The sequence below is a fragment of the Pteronotus mesoamericanus genome, unplaced genomic scaffold (assembly GCF_021234165.1).
Source record: "Pteronotus mesoamericanus isolate MK-2021 breed Mesoamerican mustached bat unplaced genomic scaffold, CSHL_Meso_final contig_75, whole genome shotgun sequence".
NCBI classification, from domain to species: Eukaryota; Metazoa; Chordata; class Mammalia; order Chiroptera; family Mormoopidae; genus Pteronotus; species Pteronotus mesoamericanus.
This window is the reverse complement of record NW_026555249.1, coordinates 10,380,036-10,406,784: the sequence shown is the minus strand read 5'-3', so window position 1 is coordinate 10,406,784 and position 26,749 is coordinate 10,380,036. Positions and strand designations below refer to the sequence as shown.

The 26,749-nt window shown below is 40.1% G+C and overlaps 1 protein-coding gene across 1 annotated transcript in view; it reads left to right on the top strand.

Moving 5' to 3' along the window:
• The window catches only part of C6 (complement C6), a 58,407-nt gene that overhangs the window by 14,549 nt on the left and 17,109 nt on the right, over positions 1-26,749 (top strand). The window contains exons 6-11 of the mRNA XM_054583975.1: positions 3,162-3,300; positions 8,273-8,473; positions 13,088-13,328; positions 18,065-18,187; positions 24,295-24,461; positions 25,882-26,107. Of these exons, the coding sequence (XP_054439950.1) occupies positions 3,162-3,300; positions 8,273-8,473; positions 13,088-13,328; positions 18,065-18,187; positions 24,295-24,461; positions 25,882-26,107 (1,097 nt within the window). The remainder of the gene's footprint in view (positions 1-3,161; positions 3,301-8,272; positions 8,474-13,087; positions 13,329-18,064; positions 18,188-24,294; positions 24,462-25,881; positions 26,108-26,749) is intronic.

Here is a 26,749-nt window from a genome sequence, read left to right as displayed (position 1 = left end):
TGAGGGGTGACATCACACACTCACCTCTTGCTCTGTTGGCCTAGACTCTAGAACTGGGGGGTCCAACCCACAGCCTGTGGGCTGCATGCCACCCAGGATGGCTACGAATGTGGCCTAACACAAAATCTTAAATTTACTTAAGGCATTATGAGATTTTTTGTGATTATGTGTCACAATGTATTTAATGTGTGGCCCAAGTCAACCCTTCTTCCAGTGTGGCCCAGAGATGCCAAAAGTGTGGACACTCTGCTCTAGAGTTACAGATGGGAGGACCACATGCTATGTGCACTTTGACAGAGGGACTATGTGGTCCTCTGCCAAGCACAGCTGTTGTCTCAAGGATTCTCAGAAATGAGCAAAACCTACTGGCTCGGGACAGCCAGTTCTCTCCTACCCTCCCCAGGAACTGAGTTTTGAGAGCTACTTACTGGAATCTCTGTCTAATCTGCTGGCCTTAGAATCTCTGCCCCCTCTCTGACACATTTCCACCCACAAAAGGTAGCTTCCTGGGTGGCTATCCCTCTTTTTAAATGGCACCTCCCCAAGGAAGAACTTAACAAGACAGAACAACATTCTTTCCTTGCCAACATCAGTGACCGGGTCTTAAATCTGAAGGAATATTAGCAGGCTATTTATTTTTCTTTCGGGTTCAGCCAAGATACAAATATACACACATGTGCGCACCAGCATATTTACATATGTATATATAATTTTTAAAGAAATTCAAAAAGTTACAAAATATGACACTTAAACCAAAGTAAACAGAAGCCCTTTAGAAATCTACAGTATTAAAATCCATGATGTATTTGAAACACCATAATATTTAAAGTCAATTTAAAAGAATAAGGCTGAAAACTGCTGTGTTGTTGACTTAACCCGTAAAAGCTTCCTCAGGCACAGCCTGGGAGAGCCACCTCCGTGGAAGTGGAAACCCCGTCTGCAGGCTGTCTGCAAGCAGCTGCTACCTTCAGAGCTTCCTCAGGACCTGGGGGCCATTTTTTGTTCAACTCTTCCCGGCCTGTGACACACTCCTAAGTACGGAGCATGTGGCCGTAGAAGGCCAGCAGTTCTTTTTTCCTCACCAATTGCTCTTAAGACAGGAAATGAAAATGACTGAGTCTGAAATGCCTGTGTTTGTCTTGCTAACTTAAGTCGTTTGGAAATTTCTTACCAGACCACCTCCTCGTACTTCCTCCCCCAACTACCCATTTTGATACAAATTCAGCTACGAGTGAGAATACACCCCGAACTGTGCTTGCAGCCATTCGGGTGTGAGGTGCATCCTACAGAACCCACAGGAATCACCCCCTTTCTGAACAACCTCACTGAGCTGTAACTCATGCACCATTCCTCCTCCATGTACCTGTTTACTCTCACACTGCCGCTGCCCTCACTCTTCGGGCACCAGGCGTGCGGGAGCTTCCCCAGCGAAGCAGCTCTCTGTGACACCAGCGGGCGACAGTCCTGCCGCTGAACTCGGTTCTGACACTGTCTTCCTGGAGTTAGAGTCAGGTGCCACATGTGAAGGGCTCAGTCCCACAAGCCTGCCCACCCCCCTTCAGATGCCACTTCACCTGCACTCCTGATACATTGAAGGTTCCCACTGACCCCCTCCTTGGGTTTGATCCATTTGCTATATGGGTTCACGGAGCCCAGGAAGACAATTTACTTACTGTTTACCAGCTTATTATGAGTGGGTATGACAAAGGAAGCAGATGAACACACACAGTTGGGAGCATGAGGAGGGGCAAGGTGTGTGGGAAGAAGCTCTGCTCTTTCATGCCCTTTCTGGGCGCACCTCTGTTTCTGGGCGAAACGGAAGCTCTCAGAACCCTAGATTTTGGGTTATTTTTTTGGAGGATTTTTTTTTTGGAGGCTTCATCGTGTCAGTGTGATTGATCATTATCTCCATCTTCAGCCCTCTCCTCCCTCTGGAGAATAGAAGGTGGGATTAAAATTCTAAGCTTCTAATCAAGGCTTGATCTTTCTGATGACCAGTTGCCATCCAGGAGGCTACCAAGAATCACGTCATTAGGAAAAGAAAAATTGCATATATAGATACTAGATTTATCAGGGTGATCACTCCGTAAGTTATACAAATGCCTAATCACTATGTTGTACACCTGAAACTAATACAATATTATCTGTCAACTGTTATTGGAAAATAAATTTTAAAAAAGACAACACTATCACCCAGGAAATTCCAAGAGATTTAGGAGCCCTGTGTTGCAATCCAGGGTCAAAGACTAAATGTTAAAACAAAAGACACACTTAGTGCTCTTATCACCGAGGAGATTACAAGGCTCTTAGGAGTTCTGTGCAAAGACCACTATGTACATTTTCTATTATCTCACCACATGTAATCTAGCATTACCAAGCATTTTGACACAAAACTTCTTTCTTTTCTTCCCCACAGAGTATATATTAATATCTATTAGAATTTGGAAAACTATTAACATCTTGGAGAACTTTTTATCTGCCAAAAAAAAAATTTCTTAAATACTTCATTTGTGCTAAGCTAATTGATCTCTATGCTTCAGTGTCCTCATTTGTAAAATGGATATAATAATTTTATTTACACTACATGGTTATCATGAATTTTAAATAACTAATAGTAGATATAGATCAAACAGGGCATGACTTGCTGTAAGTAGTATTGAACATTAAGCATTTGTTAAATAACTTTTAAATATTATTACTAGTTAATAAAAACAATATCACTATGATTTTATTAAATGATTGCTCTTAATATTTGATCATTAGAGCCTTACAAGAATTTCTTTACTCTATCATACTGAAGAAAAAGTGGGCCAACAATGACATTATTTACGTGGTAATTTATTTCATAATTTGCTTCTGAAGTTAGTGCTGGTTCTATATGTCATGAAATAATTATAAAGCCAAATTTTATTTCGTGTCGAAAGCCCAGAACAACTAAGTGAGTGGAATAAGGGGAACCTGACAGACCAGAGGGGCTGAGTTTGGCTTCTCGACCTTTCCGGATGCTTTACTGTGGACTAGGAAAAAAATGGGCTTTCTTTCCTTCAAGTCATTTGTCATGAGTCAAAAATGTCTAAGAGAGGGATTTCTTTTACATAAGTAAAGTAAATTTTAAAGATTGCTCTACATCTATTGAATTCTTGAAATTGCTCTATTTCTAGGTTTAATTTTCTGGCAGGAGAGCCCAGAGGAGAAGTCCTTGATAACTCTTTCACTGGAGGAATATGTAAAACTGTCAAATGCAGTAAAACAAGTAATGCATACCGTGTTGCAGCCAATCTGGAAAATGTCAGCTTTGAGGTATGACAGCCTATCTCGGTGGCATTCCAAAGTCAATGATGATTATAAGCTAAAATTTCCCGTGAAAAATTAGTGATGAATGATGGGACAGAATAAACAGCCAATGAACATTTTAAATGACCTGTTATGTGTTAGCATTTAATCCTTCCACAACCCAATGAGGTCAGTATGTCACTATCAACTTACAAGTGAAAAAACTAAGGTAATTAATTTGCCCAAAGTCAAACAGCTAGTAAGTAGCAGATCAGAGTTTCAAGCTCAGGTTTTCCAGTCTCCTGAGTTCATGCGTTCCCTGGAGAACATACAACTGTGACAAAACCCCACACAGAAAATGGTTTGATTTACTTAGAATTTTCTCCTGCTATAGCTCGTTCTCTCAGGTAACCACTAAATTTAGACATAAAAGAGTACCTGCCTTCTGAAAAGCCGAGATGAATCTAAGTATAATGAGTGTAGTTTTGCTCACCTTTCTGTCTATTTTATTAGTGGATTTTGTTTTCTGCGTGTTTTCCTAAGTGGTAATGAGCATCAAACTACATCCTCCCAGGCTCTAGCCTAGTGCCTTACACATATGCTCCATACTTGCTGAACTAATGTAAAAAAACCTATTTAATATATGATAAGAGAAACAGAAAAGACATTATTTAATGGTAACATCCATGCATACAAATTGACGTGCCAGAGGGAATTTCAGAAGGTTTAATGATTTCTGAGACCACTTTATGGAGAGTATGAGTTCAGCAAAAGTCATTTAACCCTTTTCTTTAAAAATAACTTTTATATACATATAAAGATAGGCATTTTCCAATTTGATAAACTCAGCACCATCTCATACATGTTAATGGTATGGGGAATGTCCTTAGGGTCCAACTGCCAAATTCAAACACGTTTTTTGGGAGACTTACCCTGAGAAGCCTCATCTCTGCCTGAAGGTAGATGTGACAAGAGTAGCAAGTGATCTCTGACCAGGTAAAGGGACCACCCAGAGGTAGATGCTAACCCCAGAGGGTCCACACCAACAAGGGAGGTAGGAATGATCTTATTGGTATTCTAAATAACAACTTAGAAGAGATGTCTTTTCAAGTAAACAATAGCATCAAAGATTCTGTCAGCAATGGTACTAGTCTTAAGATGTATTGTACTGAATAGGTTTTGTAGACAGAGTTAAAACCCAAATATTTACATATAATATTATTCTGTGGCAGGATGCTTTCTAGCTCTCAAAGAGAAATTAAGCCTATTTTCAAAATACATTAATTTCCAACAGAAAAAAAATAAAACATACTGCCTATGTTCTCAGCGTCTATTTTGTGCAATTTTACAAGCAAGAAAGATTAGGGTCCGCACTTGAGGTTAGGGCACATTTGGGCTTAGATAACAGTTCGCACTTACAGAATAGAGTTTTCAGAATTTGCTTTCCTCAATTCCCCATCACAGCCTTCCCAGAAAGGTAGGAGATTCTTTATATCTACCTTATGAGTAGAAGACATGGGCTCACTGAAGATAGACAACTTTCTCAGGGTCGTGCAGCAAGTAGAAGGCAGAGCGCCAGGAGAATCCCGGCTCCCGCCTCGGTGCTGCCTGTGCTCGGTGAGACCTAGATGGTCATGGCGAGAAAGGTGCAACAACTGTGCTCTGCATGCCCGGTCTGAGCCCCTTTTTTCATAAACCGTCTTTGAAAAGGTGTCACCCGTCCAATTCACCTGCGGAGCCAGGCCTGCCGGCGTCCAGCAGCGAACTGTTAAATTTTCAGAAATGTTGCAAGCCAGTTGTTAAACATAGCCATTGTTAAATATTAAATATATAATCTTACAAATAAATAAAAATATAAAAACCACGGGTGATACTTACTCAAAATTCATCACTTCTCAATGGTGAGATTCCATTTTACTGTCGCTTACGCTCCTGAGGTTTCCTGACATCTATTGTTTCCATATCAGAAAACACTACATAATAATTTGTTTCTGTGCATCATTTCCCAAACTGGAATTCAGAGGCACTGGATCAGTAGCTGGAAATCAGCTCTGGTAGGAACATATCCAACACGAGAAAAGGCCAAGGCTGGAGTAAATCACGGTATTTTTCCCCTGCCCAGGGAGCAGGTTGCTCAACATCTTAGCAGCAGGCCACTGGATCCACCCATGTAACTTGGTAACCCAAGCCTAGGAGGCAAGTTAAATCGGGAAACACAGCCTGAAAATCCTTATTCAGAATCAAGTATACTCATCGCATTATCAATTGCATTAGTTTTGAAACTTGTCCAAGCTGAAGAAGCTGTGTGAGCAGGTCTCTGACTGCGTGTCATTGAGTTCTAGGCGATATTCAACTGCTGAGGGCGGTCATGGGGGATACATGTGTCTTCAGACAATGACTTGAAGACAACCAGACCCAAGGGCACAAGCAATGGTCTTACTTTTCACTGATTTCCGTATTACTTTGCATGCGTTTGGCAGTCGTGTGCAAATCTAAGCTATACCTTATTGCAAACCATAGAGAAGACATTCAGCAGGCATCTGACTTGCCTTCTCCTACAGTACTGGAGTCTATTAAGACAGATGATGTGACGGGCTGGTGGTAGAGAGGCTCCTGAAAGTGGGGAGAGAAAGAAAGGCACTGGACAGGAAGTCAGAATAGAAGGCCATAGGGAGAATTCTGCCCCGTAGGGGTTCCCGACCTGCTGAACGCAGAGCCGTCACCCAAGATCCCCGCACCCATCCCCAGAGCCAGATCACTTAGTGAGGAATCTTCCTCTCTTTTCTTTGGTGTTGCTGCTTTGCTACTGGCTGTGCGCTAAGCATTCGCTGTCACCAGCAGACGGCAGAGCATGGTTACCATTACACCTTGATTCTTACCAATGTACTCACCTACCTAGACATGGCTTCCCACTGCATCCCAGAGCCTGAAAACCTTCACAGCGCTGCACTTCCTCACAGCTTCCTTAAATCCCTTGTAACATTCACAGCTTCAGGCTCTGTTTCTAACCCTCACAACACAGGAAACCAGGTGCCACCCTGTCCCCTCCCTCTCCCATGTTCACTTAGCTCTCTTCCACCTCTGCCTACAACCTCACCTCCTTTCTCAAGCACAAAGGCAAAAACGTCCATGAGGATGGAGCCCTGGGAGGTTGTCAGCCCACAAGATACACAGATCTTCAAGAAGGGCTCAGGGAGAAACCTGCAGTATTATGTAAAATGAGAATTAAAACTCTCCTCCCAGAATTTGGTTAACAGCTCTTCCTAGGAAAATGAAATTTATCAGAGCCTACCACTGTTCCTTATACACCACTAAAAGAGTTCATCTTCCTGCTTTCAAAAGTTGCGTTGGCTTTCTATATCCTGTATTCCCTTTTATGGAATAGCATTCTCCCTCTCTCCCTCTCTCTCTCTCTCCCTAACCACCCACATCTGCTTGGTCAACAACTTCAGTTGACCTCCCTCCTAAATATCTTTTCAATCCACCAGTTTTGCTCTACCCAGCCACCACTCCCGAGACCTGGCCGTTGTCCTAGCCTACCTGGCTTATTGTTCCACTTTTTAAACCACTCTCCTTGCCTCCACTTTAATGAGCTATAGTTCACATGATCTTTGCAAACCACAAAGATGATGGGAACACTCCCAATTTTTCATGCATTCAGTTAATATTTTTAAACAGCTTGTTATATGTCAAAGCTTCCTTGTAGAATCCAATCCCAATATTTTAGCAGTGCCTAACAGACCTGCCCCAGCTTCCCAATTTCACATGAATGTCCAGCACTGTTCACCTGTGGGCCTACCCTCCCACCAAGCTCATGTGCCGGGTCGGATTTCCTCTGTGCTTCTGCCCAAGACCCCCAAGCCCTCTTCCTTACATGTTAATATCTTTTTATTTAAGCTGACACATCTTTTCTTGTGTGAGAGCTAGTTCATGAAACAAACTATTTGTAATGTGAATTTTGTAGAGAAATTGTACAGAAATGTCAGCAACTGTATCTAAATGTGATTGTGTTGCTTTGGTGCTAAGAGCTTTATTTTAAGTGCTAACTAGCATGCAGTGCAATATCTGAAAGTAACCAATCTTTTGACTGTATTTTACTGTTGAGCAAGACTTTTTTGCAGCTGAGTTTTTTTGTCTTTGCTTGACTAATTGTGCAAGTTGGTCAATTGTGACATGTGCTTTGCCTCACAGTGTATTTGAATACTGAATATTTTAAAACAAGAAGAGATTTTTTTTCCACTGCAAAACAGAAAATCATCTTTAACATAAAGAAGTACTCTTTAATTTGCTTTGCAAACTTTCTAAACAAAAATGCATCCATTGTTCTCTTCTTACCATCATAAGCATAAGGAGGATTTGACTTGTACTTAAATTCAGCTCCACTCAGTTCAAGTCAGGTCCCATTGGCTTTTTCTCTTCTTCCAAGACCAAGTCAGTGAAGACTGGTAACTACCCACCAGGCAGAACCCACTGATTACTTGTCCTCTGTCTTGCAGGCATGGCCAGTAGAGTACTGATGACCAGCACTGAAACAAGGCTTAGGGGATGGGGATGATTTCAGAGCAGGATCAAGCAGGATCTGCCCTCTCCTTTTCTAGTCCTTAATATTTTGAAAGATATCTAAAACTAGATTGCAAACTGCATCAAATTCACAGGCAGACTGAAAATAGTTGCTTATTTCTCTATTATGTTTTAGCTTGGGAGTCATTTCCTTGAGCTAGATTTTCCTGGTATTATCTCCATGGGTTTTATAGTTATTTGTGGCAATTCCATCAGCAGCACAACACATCATATATTGAATGAATGTCTGTGATTGTCTTTCTCCCTAAACTATTGACTCCCTGTGGACAGGAATTAATATTATTCCATGCTCTATAGCAAAATGGGTCCTCAATAAAGGTTTATTGAATACAGAAATGAATGATCATTGCATTAGATCTTTACAGGTATCTCCAGTATTTCCTAAATTCTGTTTTATTTCATATGGATTTTTCTCCAGGAAGAAATTAAAGAAGATGAGTTGGAATCAGATCTCTATCAGGATTTAAAGGCTGTTGAAAAGAGTGCAGATCAAAAAGCCCAGGCAGCTTTGGGTACAGCCAAGAGATTTTACGTGCCAATTTTTTATTCTTCATCGCAAAGTCAATCCTCTACCCGGAATTCTGCCTTCAAAGAAGCCATTGAAGCCTCCCACAAAAAGGTACTTAAAATGTTCCTGAAAATTAATACCACTCACAATCATGCAACAAGAAGGGGGGAGTTTTGATATCAAATGAGTAGGATTTCTAATTCATATTTAAATAGCTTTAATGTTTTGCACAGTTGTTGCTCTATCCCACTTCAAAAATTATAGAGGTGGTATGTATAATGATTTTTACTTTTTGCATGTATTTGGCTGTGTTTATTGTTATTTTCTTTGTCTTACTGTTTTAGGTGTCTATATTTCTTATAAACCACATGTAACAGGACTTTGATTTTTAAATGTAATCTGGCAGTCTCAGGCTTTTGCTAGGGAAATTCAGCCAACTTACTTTTAGGATATTCACTGAAATACTTGATCACTTTCCTCCCATTTTTAAGTTTTCTTACTCATTTCACTTGGTTGCTGTTTCCTGGTTCTTTATGTCTGCTGTCTTTGCCATAATTCTATCTACCCCTTGTATAATTTTGGTCATTTTGGAAGTTCTGCTTCCTGTTACCTTTCTCTAGTTATAAAGCATAATTACACCTCTGCTTTATTCTTTTATCACATTAAGTAATATCTGTGCTCCCCTCAAAAACGTGTTTTACCTATTTCCAACATCCCATTCCCACTCTCTCCTTGAGAACACATGAGCGCTCTGCTTCTCCACCACTATCATCACAGGCCTGCAAAACCTGTTTTGTTGAGATAGTTCAAAACCTTTGTCTTCCATAAAGATTGTTTTGTATTGGCTTTTATATTATATGTACACATTTGTATTTTATTCTGACTCTTGTCTTCTTTACCTAAACATCCCTTGCATAACACTTATAAATTCCATGTTTTTAAAATTTTCTTGTATTTTATATTTGTTATATTTTATATTGTATTTCTGTGTGTGTGTGTGTGTGTGTGTGTGTGTGTATATATATATATATATATATATATATTCCATTCACTCATCACCATTTTCTGTCCTCTCATCTTCCCTTTCTTGAGATCCTTCTTCTCATTTAATCTTCATATTTTTAGTATTATCCTTAGGTAGGATGCCTTCAAAATATACTTCCTAAATTCTTTTAGTATCTCTAAAAATGCCTATGTTTTCTCTGAGCAATAAAGATAAAGAATATCTTGGCTCGATAAGGTATCTGGGATCATAGTTTTCTTCTCTTGATGATTGCTAGATGTTATTCCACTGTCTCCTAATTTCCATTATTGCATAGGAAAAATCAGCATAGAGATTATTTTTTTTTCTTTTGTCCTGTCTGGAAACTTATAATTTTTAATGCTTAGAATTTAAGTTATGTCTCAGTATTAGACTTTTCCCAATAATCTTGCCAGAAACTTTGGGAATTCTTTTAATATGTAAAAATACATCATCCTCCATTAATCTTTCTTCATCTATTCCTTTTTCTTCTACTGGAGCACTATGCAGATGCTTGTACTAGGCTGAGTTACCATAATTTTGCTTGTGTTTTCTACAATTTAGTTTTTAAAGCCCCCCAGAAGCTTTGAACCGCTCATTTAAAGGCCCAAATCTGAATGGGCATTTCAGGTACCCAGGGAACGATCGCGCTTTTTATTCAAAGCATAATGTCCCTCCGACTTTCAAAAGCCGTGTTTCTATGACAAAATTCAAGTTTGAAACTTAAAAATGGAATGAATGGGCACTTAGAATCTAAGCTCCCCAAAAGCATGAACTCTGTCTGCCTTGTCTGCTTCTGTGTCCACAGCACCTAAGACATTTAGCAATGAATGTACTGAGGGAAAAAAGGTAGGAAGGAGGGAGGGAGAGAAAGAGTGAGGAAAAGAGAAAGGAAAAGAGGAGACGTGAATGATGGCTTTTATTCAGTCCTTGTGGTTATTGTTTCTCTTTTGTGCCAAAATTAAGCATACAGGAAGGTAGCTGTTTAATAATTTACAGCTATAATAAAGTTCTTTTGCTAAAATATGCTCCTCTTTCTGTTTCTTTTGCTCTAACACTACAATTTGCTAACATTGAGGGATCAGATAAAGTATATACAAAGTTTTTAAAATAACAGTTGCATGTGTACACTTACAAAACTCAGGGGCTGTGCAGAACAACAATCTAATGGAATGAGATTTGAGGCTTAATATCAACGACCTGATCCTAAATCAACCGGACATAACAAGAAAGAAAGAAGCTCCCAGAAAGAGCAAGAAAATGAAAAAGACTCAAAATGAATGAAGAGGCATCTAAGTAAATGGGGGACAGCCTGAAACGTAATAATATCATTATAATAGGGATACCAGAAGAAGAAGAAGAGGAGCAAGGCATAGAGAACCTGTGTGAAAAAGTAATGATGGAAACTTCCCCAAATGGAGGACAGAAAAAGTCACACAAGTCCAGGAAGCACAGAGGGTCCCATTCAAGGGGAACCCAGTGAGGCCCACTCCAACATCGTCCTTAAAATGGCAAATATCAAACACAGAGAATCCTAAAGGAAGCAAGAGAGAAAGAGGTAGTAACATGTAAGGGAACCCCGTTACAGCTAGCAGCTGACTTCTCAACAGAAACACTACAGGCCAGAAGGGAATGGCAAGACATCTTCCACGTCATGAAAAGCAAAGGCCTGCAACCGAGACTGCTCTACCCAGCAAGGCTCTCAATTAAAATGGAAGGCAAAATAAGGAGCTTCTCAGACAAAAGAAGGCTAAAAGAATACACCTCCACCAAACCAGCACTGCAAAATATGCTAAAGGGACTGCTTTAAGATGAAGAAAAAGTTTCTATGAATACCCAGTTCCTTTCAGAGTCGCCAATACTTGATATTACCAATATTTTTAATACTCATTAATCTGAGTATGACAATGAGGTGTTATTTTAATTGTTACTTTATTATTTGTTGAAACTAAACCTATTTTTGTATATTTCTTGCCTATTTCTATTATTTAAAAGAAAGCTTTAAATGACTTTTTGGTATTCTTTACCCATTTATTGATTAAAGGTTTGTAGCACTTATTGCCCCGAAAAAAAAAAAAGAAACAAAAAACCTGTTAACCATGTTTTAGATGTTGCAAATACTCTTCTATTCTATTCCTTGTCCTTTAACATTTTTATATGTATATTACTATATAGTTAAATGTTTAATATAGTCATATTGTCAATATTTACTTAATAGCTTCTGGGTTTGAATATTTTATTTCAGGGTAAGAAAAATATTAGTTCTATTTTCTCCTAAAACTCCTTAGATTCTACATATTGATTTTTAACTCACCTGAATATTTCTTGTGTAATGTGTGAAATAGGGCTCTATATTTATTTTATTTCAAGTAGAAATGCACCTTATTTGTGGAATAAGCCTTATTTTCCCCCATTGATTTGAAATATCAACTTAATCATACATATATTAATCAGATATATACGTTTGTCTCTAGAATGTTCATTATATTTCATTGATCTACTTGATTATTTCTGTGCTGGTGTCTTGTTGGTTTAATCGCTGAGACTTTATAATGGTTTCAAATTTTTTAAATATTTTATAATTAACTTTGACATTAAAGAAATAAATAAAATCAATCTACATTTAAGAAAGAAAGAAAGAGAGATAGAACTCCTACTTTTTGCGACAACATGGATGGAAGTGAAGAATATCAAGCTAAGTGAAATAAGCCAGTTGATGAAAGACAATCACCATATGATCTCACCTATAAATGGACTCTATTCAACAAAATAAACTAATGAACAAAATAAACCACAGGCACGGAAACATGGAGCAGACTGAAAGTGACCAGAGGGGAGGAGGAAAGAGGACTATGGTGGAAAGAAGGGGAAGGGACTGGACCAAGAGCATGTATGAATGACCCATGGACATGGACAACAGAGTGGGAATTGACTGTGGGAGTGGGGGGCGGGGGTGGGATGGGTGGAGGGGGCTGAAGGGGGAAAAATTGAGACAACTGTAAGAGAATAAACAGGATTTATAAATAAAAAAATAATTTTAAAAAACTTCCAAAAAGATATTTTTGCTTATGCATAGAGAGAGAATACAAATAATTTTGGTTAATTTTACCTCTTGTTAATTTTGAGTCATAGCATTTTGGTTGATGTGATGTCGAAGAGTTGTGAAAAGCCATGGAACACAGCCCTTATCTCTGCACCAGGTGACACAGGTGATGGAGGCCTAGAGAATTTAAATGCTTTTGCTCAGTGACAAAGCTGTGACTTGAATCTCAGCTACATAACTTGCAATTGAAAATTTGTCACACAGCCCTTATTCAATTATCAGCACTATTTGCATGAGCAAGGCTTTCTAAATAAAAATGCAGTGGGGATGCAGCCATGACGGACAATCACGAGAAAAAGATGGGCTTTTCTGATCATTGATCTCTTTTAGGTAGAGAGCATACTGGTCACTCCGTTTACATCATCGAGGTGATCTCATTGGTTTAGCACTTTGAACATCTCAGGAAAACGTACTGGATGAGAAAATGAAAATTATAATTTTGCACGTGAAGACATGCAACAGGGAGTTAAAATTGTTGTAATACTAGATTGAAATGAGGCTGGTGATCAATAGATGACATTTAAGTGCTTGATACTTAAAGACAAACTTTCATGATCTTTAATCATCTTTTCTTTTTACTCATTTCTCCTCTTCCATTTAGGATTCTAGTTTTATTAGGATCCATAAAGTGATAAAAGTCTTAAACTTCACAATGAAAAGTAAAGACCTGCATCTTTCTAATGTCTTTTTGAAAGCACTTAACCACCTGCCACTGGACTACAACTATGCTCTGTACAGCCGGATATTTGAGGACTTCGGGACTCACTATTTCACCTCTGGTTCCCTGGGAGGCGTGTACGACCTCCTCTATCAGTATAGCCGTGAGGAACTAAAAAACTCAGGTATGCTGACTTCGGCCTTCATTTTTAGTAACTGATCTGATAGCATGAGATGCCTTTTTCTCTTACTGTATCATTTCAATTCTTTCTTATTAACTCTATTTAGAGGCTGCTTTATTTCCAAAATGATGTGAAGAATAACCAGAAAGTACACAGTCAAGTAAATAGAACAAAAATAGAAAACAGGGGCCTGGCTGGTGTGGCTTAATGGCCTGTGAACCACCAAAGTGTCATTAGTTCGAGTCCCAGTCAGGGCATGTGCCTGTGTTGTGGGCCAGGTCCCTGGTTGGGGGCATAGGAGAGGCAACCAGTCACTGTATCTCTCACACATCAATGTTTCTCTCCCTCTCTTCCCATCTCTCTAAAAATAAATAAATAAAATCCTTAAAAAAAAAAAACTGGGACCAAAAATTAAGGATAAATAAATATGCTTAACCTCTTTGACGGGGCTTCAGATTTGTCTCTGAATTTCCTGATTACTTAGGAACATCATAGGCTACACATTATTGGTCCCCCCATAAGAGAGATGCATGCCCTTATCCCAAGGAAAACAAGATTTGTGATGGAGCCAAATTCTGAAGGATAATTTACTTAGAGCATTTTTACAGGCAATAGTAATTATAACAAATTCACTAGACGTCTTTTTTCTTTTAATAATTTTAAGCTAAAAGCCAGGGGCATAAAATGAAAGAACAATTAAGGTTCTAAGTTAATTAGGGGGGAATTGGCGGGTGTGAAGGCTGGAAAGAGGGGGACTAAGTTAATGTGGGCCAGGGATGTACCTGTTGGTGATAAAACTTGAAACCAGAGGAGAAACACTTTTATTTGAGGAAAAGTCACAACATTATATCTTAGTATATCATTGGTGATATTTTCCTGGTTCCATATAAAATAGTAATAGAAACCTTAGTTTAAAGATAAATCTTGGATTCTTAACTATTATCTTAAATTATTATTACAGTTTAAGCACCTTTGAAATAGTTTTTTTTAGACTGCTGTGTGAAATGGCACAGCATCCTTGTGATGATTCTATCACGTGTCTTTTGAGAACATGGCAAGAAACTAAATAGTAACAAGAATTCAATTGACCAATTCCCCCAAATAAATCACAGTTCTTGATAATGTAACTTTATACAAAAGAAAAAAACAACCCAGGAATTTATTTTAAAAGACAACATCAAAGTCAATGAAGTGTCAATTCCTATGTTCTCATCTCTCATGTGACAGATACTCATGTTTCCTCTTACTGCCCAAGGCCTTCCAGACCTCAAGTGACCAGAGACCTCTCACGATCTGCTTCCTAAGTGGGGAGTTGGGATAAATGTCTTTGAGAGGTACTTTCAGTAAGAGATTTCACCTGGCAGAGCTAGCGAAGCTGAAAAGATTCATGCTGTGACGTGCTTCCCATACCACCTAACCTTCCTGTCCGTGTCTGTTATCCTTTCCCGGGAGCAAAGTTTGTGTGATGAACTGGATGTCTTCTGCCGCCGAGAATAGCATCCACATCAATGCTGAGCAAACACGGTTGGGGGAAGTCTCCGGCCCTTTCATTCACGCTTGGGATGAAATTATTCTGGTCACTGCTGCTGTGGCCCAGAGAATAATTTCTCACTTGATGGACTACACTTGTCACATATTCAGAGCAAAGCCTCTCAAAGCTTAGAGATCAGGTCAGTTAAAGAACGATGTGACTCTTTAATCAACCCTCCAGCATTTTAATAACTGAAGCCCCATAACCAAAATGAACAGCGATGAACTATACTTCCCTGTTCAAATATTTTTGCCTTCCATTTCTTTCTCTACAAATGGAGAGACTGACAATCAGATACATATAATAAGGGTAAAAAAGGGAGTTTGAGATGTGATAGGAAACTGGAAATATATAACCATACCCACCTGCATACATATACACAAATACATATACTCTATATATGTATATAGTATTTATAGTGTGTATATATGTATATTCAATGTAGTCAATAAAACAGTCTTATATTCAATGTTCTTATATATATTCTTATGTTTAATGAATATATATACTTATTCATTTTTCTGTCACAATAATAATATTGGTGTACCATTTTAATCATGGTGAAGATGAAGCACACCCAGACAGAAACAAATTTTAACAAAATAGAGTTCTCCAGGGGATGTGCTTCCCTGTTTTTTTCCCACTCTCTAGATAAATATATATCCTGGCCTCTTCCCTTCTCTCTCTTTCTATTCCTTCTCCCTTCACTTAGCTATAACATGGAACTAGAAAATAAGCTTGGTTTTTGTTTGCTTTATCCAATAAGTATCATATCCCTTGTCATTAATTTCAAAATACGACCTGAATATTTCATAATACTTTGCCTCTCCCAAGAAAAATAAACAAAATTCAGTTGCTTTTTCATTTCATTGCATTGCATCCCTTGATTTATTCTATTGTTCAGTGTTCCCATATCAATTTAAAACCTTGACTAAACGTTGACATTGCTGCAGAGTGCAAGGTGAAAAGAATTTCAGGAATTTGGGGAAACATTAAACAATTAAAATATCATAATATGCAAGATGGTAATTTTAAACTCCTTTTGTTGCGAAGTCATTTTCTGCTCTTCATTTGAAGAGAAAATTAATTGCCTCACGATTTATTGGTATGACATCTGCAACTAGCAGTATTGACCTTCGCCCACTCAGAGCAGGTGAGGACATTTCCAAAATACCCATCCCTGCACCACATCAGAGGGACCCTCAGGTTTGGGGGGCCACGTGCTGTGGCATCACATGACTCCTTAGGGTAGACAGGGGTCAGGCAGCAAGGTAGAGAACACGCTACAGGGCAGGAAGGCTTGTGCAGAAATTCGTTGATGGAGCCTTGATATTTTAATCACTGTATGACCAACACATGGCTCATAGGAAGGATTCTTTCTTCAGATCTTCAAGGGGTCTCCTCTAACCCTGAGAAAATGAAATTAACTAATCTTATGGCTAATTACGGTCTAGTTAATAAATTGGACACATAAATTGCATTTTAACTTACAGATAATCAAAACCAAGAAAAGAGTAAGAGAATGTGGGGAGTTATGTGCTCTAGGTATAGCAAATTCCTAACATGCCCTAAACATTTGATTTTGACCCACTTATAAGAATAATACTATCAGGGGAAAAGTGACCCATTTATTCAGCTTGATCAAAAGAGCCATCTTTTTTTTTCTTCTAAAATTAAAGATACAAGGTAAACACGAGGACTTTAAACCAAGAATTTTTTACTCCCAACTTCTAATGTATCTCTTCAAGTACGTCAAACTATTGAAACAGCTGTTGAGGAAACCATGAAGCAGGCACAACCCATCCCCATCTACTCAGCCTCCTTCCTCAGCGACCTCGGCCTTCGGGTTTCCGTTTTAGGGTCACACAGAACCCGGCCTCACGCTCTTCGCCTGCTCCTTCTTGCCTCTGGTAATCTGCAACCCTAAATCTCAGTATTTGGTAAACTACTGTGCTTTCAGAGGTTTAAGAGCTGGTATTAACAGCTCTATCTCTCCTGTGCTTATGTTTTGCAAGGCAATTTTTTTAACTAAACATAAAATAAAAACAAACCCTAGATTCTAAAATTGATCTTTTGAGTAGCAGGTCAGGCGGTTTGGGAAGCAGTTAGGAAAAAGGAAACATTGATTCTTCTTCTCAGATGACCCCAGATAGGCAGTAGCACCTCCACCGACCTGCCAAGACCTGCTCCCCCCGCACTGTGCCCCTCTCGGCCCCTACCGCCCGCACTGACGGTGAAGTCCCTGAGAATAATGGCAAGCGCTGTACTTGGAGAGAATGGTTCAGGTGACAAAATCTTCGACGAAGATGCTTGGGAGTCTGGTAAAAGACAAGGACAATGCAGACTGAAGACATGAGAAGTGGGTGGCCTCAGCCTCCGGGAACTGGAGGTTTTGTAAGACTTAGACTGTGGAGAGGCACCCTGCAGAAGCGGCACCGGGAAACGCGGACGAGGGCGCGGACCCACGCCCCACGCCCCACGCCCCACGCCCGAAGGGGCCGGGGATGCGGGCAACGGGAAGCCTGTCAAGGGCAGGCTTGCGTTCACAGAAGGTCAGCGAGAGAACACTCGGCGGGGATGTTGAAAAGAGGACTTCATAGGTGGGCAGGCGGAGTGTCCGAGAGGGAAACGGAAGGGCGTTGGAGGTAGAGGTGAAGCGGGCCGTTGAGCCGGGGGGAGGAAGCGCAGGGGCGAGAGAGAACGGGTGCGCAGGGAAGCAGAGACGGCCCACGAGATTCGCGTGTTAGGTGATGAACGGGGGGAAAGGCGGATCGTGCTGAGGCCTCACAGAATGAGCCGTGGCCCGGGAGGGTCCGGCCGGGGGCACCACACACAGCGTGCGTTCCTCTCCTGGTGCGCAGGCTGCGCAGTGGCGGTGCCCGGGAGGATGGGCGCGCCGAGAGGTCCGTTCTGTGTCAGCAGCGGGGAGAGGCCATCACGATCCGCGGGATGGGCCCCCGTGGCCCCACCCGGGCTTCTCAGGGCCAGCGTTGGCGGGGAGGAGAGCAGGGACTCATAAATATCTCTTGGTTCAAAACCGTGGGAGGCTCTGCGAAGGACGCGTCTGTGGGAAGGCGGCCATTCACTCTCCTCGACAGGAACTGCAGGAGGGGAGGCGGTGGCTCCCACCGGGGCCTGGGCCCTCGCGCTCTTCTCTGCATTCTCGGTGGTGCATCCTCAGGAGTCTTTGTTTGTACTCATTTCCTAGGTTTAACCGAGGAAGAAGTTCAAAATTGTATCCGGATCGAAATAAAGAAACGTTTTCTTTTCTTTAAAAAGACAACCGTGGAACACCGGTGCACCACCAACAAGATGTCAGAGAGATATGAAGGTACCCGTGCTCTGTCTTGGCGGCTTCCCTTGTGTGCCCTGCGGCTGGCGGCAATTTAAGCACCACATTGCACCTGACTCTGCTGTTTTTAGCTTTGCGCTTATCTCATTTATCTGCCTCAGAGCTCTCTGGGTAGTGCGGAGAGAGTGCTAAACAAAATATCATTAGCGCTACTTAAAAGGGGAAATGATGAAGGTTTTCTTTATCTTATACTTAAGCTGTTTAATTTAATTAACACTTATTGATTCTTCCCATGGACAGGACCCAGTATTAGGGATTGTGATGTAAAGATGCATGTGAATCAGGCCTTCCCACCAAAGAGCTTACAAAGTAGTGATATGTATAAATAACCAATAAAAACACAGACAGACAAAGGGCTAAGAGAGTGATGTAAAAAAGGCTCAGACAACCAAACCAGAAACCTGTTATCATTTTTTATTTTTCTTGGTCTTGACATGGCCTCTTCTTTATATCTTATAGAAGATCTGCTCAGCTGGTTCTCCAGGCGGATTGTTCTGTAATTTAGGTGTAATTTTGATGTGGTCATGGGAGGGAGTGAGCACAGGTTTCCCCTACTCTGCCTTCTTGACCGTGAGTGTCAGCTTTTATTTCTCCCTCTTTCCAGCCTTCACACCTGCCAAGCAATCCCTCTGCCTCCTTAGTATTTCTCCCAGCTCTCCCCATCTGCTCATTGTTTATTCCCATGCACACCCTCCATTCATTATTTCCAACCTGGATGACCAGAGAAGGCTCCTAACAGGCCCCTGGCCGCTAGTCATGCCCTGCTCCATTCCATTCCACACATTTGCTGAGGGGAATCTTCTCCAAGGCAAATCTCATCATACAACTCTGATGACTTAAACATGTCATGGTTTCACGAGCCCAAAAGATGTGTCCCTGCCTCTTTTGCTCTGTCTGGCTACACTGTGAGTAGTCACCTAAACAAGTCGTGCTCTCTCTTGTGCCCTGCCATCATAAAGAAGTCTTTTCTCTGTGTAAAATCCTCGTATTCCCTTACGTCACTGGACTGATTGCTACTCATTCTGCTCAGGATAAAGGGAAGCAAAATCACAGAAACTTCCAAAATATGAAGCTTACTTCTCATGGAGAGTCGGATAAGGAACAAATAAAAATATAATGGTTACTATCATCATAAACAGATCATTTAAAATATCAGAGCATATAGATGGTATCTGTGAAGACACCCATGTTAAATTAAGCATGAGAAAAATGAGAACTGGTTTGACAACCACGCATTCATATTATATAAAAACACAACATGGAAAAGAAGAAAAGCATGCAAAAACAGTCAAATAACCTAGTAAAAGAATAGATACATGTTCTGTGTCAGTTGTTTATGCAATAGAATAATTTAATAAGAATGTAAATTCAATAAGTTAAGAGCTTGGAGACAAAAAGTTAATTTTAAGAATGAGGTGAAAAGGGAAGTTTCAAAGCTAAAGTACGAAGACAAATAATAAAAAAAATCACCATTATAGTTATAAATAAATTAGACATTGTAAAGACGAAATTAATTGCTGTATTTTAGAGACATTAATTCTCACATCTTAAATTATACTTATCATTCTATTTCCATTAGATTTTTTAAACCTTTTTCTTTTTAAATCATATTTATTCTTTTACAATTGTCTCAATTTTCCCCCCTTTGCCCTCCTGCACTTCCCCCTAATCAATTCCCACTCTGTGGTCCATGTCCATGGGTCAGTCACACATGTTCTTTGTTTAGTGTCTTCTCCTCCTTTCCATCATTTCCTCCTACGCCATCCCCTCTGGTCACTTTCAGTCTGCTCCATGTTTCCATGCCTGTGGTTTATTTTGTTCTTTATTTTGTTGAATAGATTCCCCTTATAGGTGAGGTCATATGGCATTTGTCTTTCACTGACTGGCTTATTTCATTTAGCATAATATCCTTCAGTTCCATCCATGTTGTTGCAAAAGGTAGGAGTTCCTTCTTTTTTTTTTTAAATGCAGATTGATTTTATTTATTTATTTTTTAAATGTCAAAATCCATTATAAAAATTAAAAAATTTAAATACATTATAAAGTCTCAGCAATTAAGACACCATGACACCAGCACAGAAATAATCGAGTAAATCATGAAATAAAATGTGCATTCTAGAAACAAACATATATATCTGTCTAACAATGGAATATATAATTACATTGATATTTCAAATCAATGGAGAAAATAATGCTTATTCAACAAATGAGGTGCATGGACCACTATTTCTTGAAATAAAACAAATATAGAGCTGTACTTCACACATTATACAAAAAACATTCAGGTGAGTTAAAAATCAATATGTAAAATCTAAGGAGTTTTGGAAGAAAATACAAAATAATATTTTTCTTACCCTAAAATATTCAAACCCAGAAGCTACAAAGTAAAATATTGACAATATGACTACATTAAACATTTAACTGTATAGTAATATACATATAAAAAAAGTCAAAGGACAAGTAATAGAATAGTAAAGTATTTGCAACACATCTAAACAAAGGTTAAGACTTTTTGGGGTTTTTTTAATGGAAGAAATTCTACAAACATTTAATCAAAAAATGGATAAAACCTACCAAAAAGTCATTTAAAGCTTTCTTTTAAATAATAGAAATAGGCAAGAAATATACAAAAATAGGTTTAGTTTCAACAAATAATAAAGTAACAATTAAAATAACACCTCATTGACATACTCAGATTAATGAATATTAAAAATATTGGTAATATCAAGTATTGGCGACTCTGAAAGGAACTGGGTATTCATAGAAACTTTTTCTTCATCTTAAAGCAGTCCCTTTAGCATATTTTGCAGTGCTGGTTTGGTGGAGGTGTATTCTTTTAGCCTTCTTTTGTCTGAGAAGCTCCTTATTTTGCCTTCCATTTTAATTGAGAGCCTTGCTGGGTAGAGCAGTCTCGGTTGCAGGCCTTTGCTTTTCATGACGTGGAAGATGTCTTGCCATTCCCTTCTGGCCTGTAGTGTTTCTGTTGAGAAGTCAGCTGCTAGCTGTAACGGGGTTCCCTTACATGTCACTACCTCTTTCTCTCTTGCTTCCTTTAGGATTCTCTGTGTTTGATATTTGCCATTTTAAGGACGATGTTGGAGTGGGCCTCACTGGGTTCCCCTTGAATGGGACCCTCTGTGCTTCATGGACTTGTGTGACTTTTTCTCTCCTCCAGTTGGGGAAGTTTCCATCATTACTTTTTCACACAGGTTCTCTATGCCTTGCTCCTCTTCTTCTTCTTCTGGTATCCTTATTATACAGATATTATTATGTTTCAGGCTGTCCCCCATTTCCTTAGATGCCTCTTCATTCATTTTGAGTCTTTTTCATTTTCTTGCTCTTTCTGGGAGCTTCTTTCTACCTTATCCTCCAGCTCGTTGATTCATTCCTCTGCTCCATTGAGCCTGCTTTTGATTCCTTCTACTGTGTTCTTCAATTCAGAAATTGTATTCTTCATTTCCTCTTGTCTCTTATTGATAGTTTCTATGTCTTTTTTCATACTGCTATAGTTTGCAGTGAGTTCCTCATAGTTCCCATGTAGTTTTTTGTAATTCTCTCTGAGCTCACTGAGCTGATTGAGCTTCCTTAGAACCATTGTTTTGAACTCTGATGGTTTTCTATCTGTTTTGATATCTGATGATTTACTTGCCTCTATTTAATTTAGTTCTCTTTCCGTGGATTCCTCCTTTCCTTTCGATTGGGGAGTGTTTCTTTGTTTTCCCATTATTTGTGAGACTCTTCTTTTTGCTTCTGCTTCTTAAATTGATCTGTCTTGATTTCCTGACTTTGTGATGTTAACTTCTATGGTAGGAGACTGCTGTTTTTAATTTGTGGATCTGCCTCTAATGATGTCAGATGTTGACCCTATCTGACCTTAAGTAATCTGATCGAGACTTCCAGGAGTCTACTGTCTGTGGCTATCTCCTTCAGCTGTTAATCTAGTCACTCTGCACTCAGCAGACCGGCTTAGGTACCATAGCAGGGCAGAGTCTCTCCTGGGGGCAGGGTTATTGGGTCCTCTCATGCTGCTGCTGCTCAGGGGAGTGGTCTGCCTGAGCCAGATGGCTGCTGCCATATGGGGGATGAGTCAGCACTGGAATCCTGCCAGCTACTCTCTCCACTCTCTCCCCAAAGTCTCTGTCTCCAGTCTCCCCTCAAGTGTCTCTAGACCGTTCTGCATCCTTTTTAGCCAGGGATCTATTTTCTGTGGCTGCCACTCTGTACTCAGCAGTCAGGCTTTAGCACTACCGGGCCGGCCGAGCCTCTCCTGGGGATGGGGCAATTGTGCCCTCTCATGCTGTTGCCACTCAGGGGAGTGGTCTGGTTGAGCAAGATGGCTGCAGCCATATAGGGGATGAGTCAGCACCAGGATACCGCTGGCTACTGTCTCAGTTTTCTCCCCAAAGCCCCCTTCCCCAGTCTCTCCCCAGGCACCTCTAGCCCACTCTGCCCCCACCTTTGCTGGAGACCAGGATAAGTAGCTACAAATAAAAAGTTATGCATTGGCCCTTTAAATGGCTCTTTGCATCACCAGCCTCCTGTCTCTGGCAGAGAGCAACCCTGCTGCTTTCCGCAGCTGGCTGTTATCTGTGTACTTTTTGGGCTCTGGTGCTGTAGGCTGGAGATCGCCATTTATGGTTTAGACCCTGCTCTTCTTAGGGGGAGCCAACTGGCCATTTCAATATACTTCTGGTGTTGCTGCCCATGGGCACCCCACCCGCCTTCTCAAGTCTCTACCTCACTCTTTACCAGTTAGGTTGTGCTAAAGCTGATTGTTCTGTCTGTCCGAGGTTATAACGCTCCACTCTTGTTGTTGTTCAGTTGTTTGTTCCAGGTGATTGCTCCACAATTTAGTTGTAATTCCAGGTTGTTCCTGGGAGGAGGTCAGTATGACTTCTAATCCCTCTGCCATCTTGATTCTCTCCATTAGATTTTTTTAAATAATTGTTAATAACTGATTTTTTCTGCATTTCTTATGAATTACTTTAAGTATTTTCTATATGTAATTAACTTTATTAATTTTATTTTCTGACAGTTATATTCTGTCACTGTTAATTAGTATATGACATATGGGCAAATGCTAATCTTTCTCCTATTTTTATAAGAAAATAAATACAAAAATCTTTAAAATTTTCTGTTTATATCCCTCTGTATTATTTTATATGTCTCACTTTGAAAAGTATCATACTACTCTTCACAGGGAGAATGTTTCACCCATGGTCCTAATCATTCGAAACTATTATAGAATAGGGGCATGGCTAATCTTCCCTGGCACTGAAGAATTGACATCAAATGAATGGCATCAACTGTCACCCATATCATTAGTTTGCTTTTCATTTGATTTTATTTCTTACTACAATTTCCTATTATTCAGTTCCTATTCTTTTAGTTATAGGCACCATTGGTTAAGAGGGATGGTTTTGAAAATTTGTAAAAAAATCTGTGCTATGTATATTAAATGTCACTGCCCCTAAAGAAAAATAATTTCTTTTCTTATTTTCTCCTTTGGTTAGTTGTGTTTTTACTCCTGTCTTTAAACTTAAAAGCACTCTTTTCAACTTCTTTCTGTGATTGGAAGTCTTCAGCGTGCAGCCAATGGACGGGTCTGCAGAAGCAAGTGGTTTACAACATCCCGAGGGCCCAAAACATGCACAAATACACATCAGAAGAAGGGGTCTGTCATCAGAGAGCAGGAAGAGAGTCCTCAGGACTTGGGCTGCATGTGCATCCCAGCTCCCCACCCCCCGCTAAATTACCACTCATTCCGGGCCAAACTGCTAGTTTTAATGTCCACATTTACAATAATACCTACTTCTCAGGATTATTATGAGAATTACATAAGATAATGCTTGCAAAGTGCATGGCATATACAAGCTACTTAATAAACAGTAGCTGTTGGCACTGTTACTATCATTTCTGTTACTAAACTCTCTGCAGGGCTGAGGAGCAGTGTTCTCTTGCTTTTCACTTAGCTTCCTTAATGGCGGTACATGACTATACCATCTACTTTGGGGCAAACAGGCTTTTCTTTAGAGGTTGAATATGCAATGAAATTAAATGAGTGATTTTCTTAAAACACCTTGCAGGTTCAATGGTGAAGGGAGCAGAGAAATCCATCTCCTTGATTCAAGGTGGGAGGAGTAAGGAGACAGCAGATCTGGTGAGGGAGAAAGGGAACTCTGGTTCCAGGGAGAAGGTCTTCCAGGATTGGAAAGAATCGGTGAAGGATAATCCTGTTGTGATTGACTTCAAGGTAAGATGAAAAAGTAGCCTGGGTAAGGGAGCTGAAGTAGTTTTCTAGCAGCTCACAAATGTCACGCAATTCCTTTTCCATTTTCCTCTCAGATCCTAAAGGAAATGTCTTCTTTAGCATGCATTGCACAATGGACCTTTTTTAAATGTTAAATTACATGTCTATTGCTTTTTCTATTCAAGCAAACATTCTCTAAGATAGTGTTTAGAATTTCTAGCATCTGTAGAATATCAAGAAAGGGAATTCAGTGGCAAAAGCTGTTCAAATTTGCCTTGTGTAGCGTTCTTCATCTCTCCAATTTATACAATAAATTTGATTTCTGTAGTGTTTTGCAACTCTTTATTTGATGTGCACCCCCAAATCTTCATTTATAGCTCCATCAGATATATGAGATTTTAGATCTATTTGGCTTTCTGGTTCTATCACCTTTGATTAAATTTACCAATCTTATATTTATTGTAATTACATAAAAACATGATTTTTATTATTTATGAAATACTTTGCCCACACATAAATCATAGGCCATTTAGAACCAGTTTTGCCTAAAATATAAGCACATTTTAAAGTGCCCACTAACAAGCTACTCTGCTCCTTTCATTTAAATGAAGACAAATGAGTTCAATCATTGTGAAAGTAGAATAACTTCCATGCAGCGTAAAGATACATCATACTCTCCAGGTTGTGGTGGAAAAATGAGAGCCAGCCACCCACCTGGGCACCTGTGAGTCACACATGGCACTACCACTATGTAGCCATTCCTCTGAGCTTTAAAAATGTTAATAAAATGAGCCCTGGTTTTGTGTTAACCCCATTACTTGTTACTGTAATTCTTCCACTCATCCTACCAGTGAGCTCACCTCTCTACTTTCTCCCACTTAACATAGTCTGCAATAGTTCCAGCAAGGCCAATGCTACCCTGGAAAAACAAAGAACTCAGAAAGCCCCTCTTCTTCCTTTCTGGATGTTTCTGCTTGAGTCAAACTTAACGAGGTTTCAGCAGAGCCTTTCTGAGCTGCCTAACTCATGGTCCCCTCTCTCAGTACTTGGATGCATGCGTTTGGTGCTTAATAAATAATATGATGCAAGTCCCAGTAAGCAACACCTCATGTGGGGCTTCCTCCATAGTAGAATTTCAGGGATAGGAGCCTCCATATACCTCACACCTGCCCTTCCTTAAGGAGTAGAGAAACAAGCCAGTCTTGCTGGGAGCTGCCATGCCCGCTGTAGAAGGGAAGGAAACGCCCCTGCCCTCCCCTTTCTCCACTGGTGCAACTGAGATGCCCTGTATTCTGCCACAACCCCTCTGAAGCGTTAGGTTTTCCATGCCTTGCCTCCTGTTCCATGAGAATTGGGCAGTGATGGCAACATATGCAAAGGGATGACGCTGTGACTAGACCTCCCCTCTGCCATTTGCTCTTAGCTTGCTCCCATCACAGACTTGGTGAGAAACATTGCCTGTGCCGTGACCAGGCGGAACAACCTCAGGAAAGCTTTCCAAGAGTATGCAGCCAAGTTTGATCCTTGCCAGTGCGCTCCATGCCCAAACAACGGCCGGCCCACCCTCTCAGGGACCGAGTGCCTGTGTGTGTGCCAGAGTGGCACCTACGGCGACAACTGTGAGAAACGTGCCCCAGATTATAAATCCGGTAAGTGTCAGTAAGTGACTGTGAGGCAGGTACCTTTTCCTCTCCAAAAGGTATACGGGGTTGGTCCATTCAAACAAAAACACCTTTCTATTAGCATCTTCTACCTTAGGCAAACACAGGAGGAAAATAAGCCTGAAAAAAGTTAGATGATAAGGTTCAACGGCCCTGGAATGCATCTGTTGTGACCTACAAGTGATGTGGCCTTGGGAAAGCCACCAAGCCTCTCTTTGCCTCCATCTGCTCATCCATTTAATGTATCCAAAGATGTATCATATGTGTGTGTATGTACATATACATATTCACATATATGTAAAGGATACACAGCACGATGCCGGCAACATGAAATGAATAAAATAATAAAAAATATTATACAATAAAAAATGCAATAGTATTATTATAAGCCTTTTTCATGTATTGTAATATAAAATGAAGACAGCTCGGTATTAGAGATAAATTAAGCCAGAACCCAAGTTCTCATACGGGACTAAGTAATGTTCCTGGTTACCTGTAATTCTTCTTAGAAAGGGGATGTATCTTGGGAGTAAGAAAATATTCCATTGCCTTTAAACACCTGGTTTGACGTATACTGTATTCAGACGAAGTTCGTCTTTATACATAGATATATGCATATACATGTGTGTG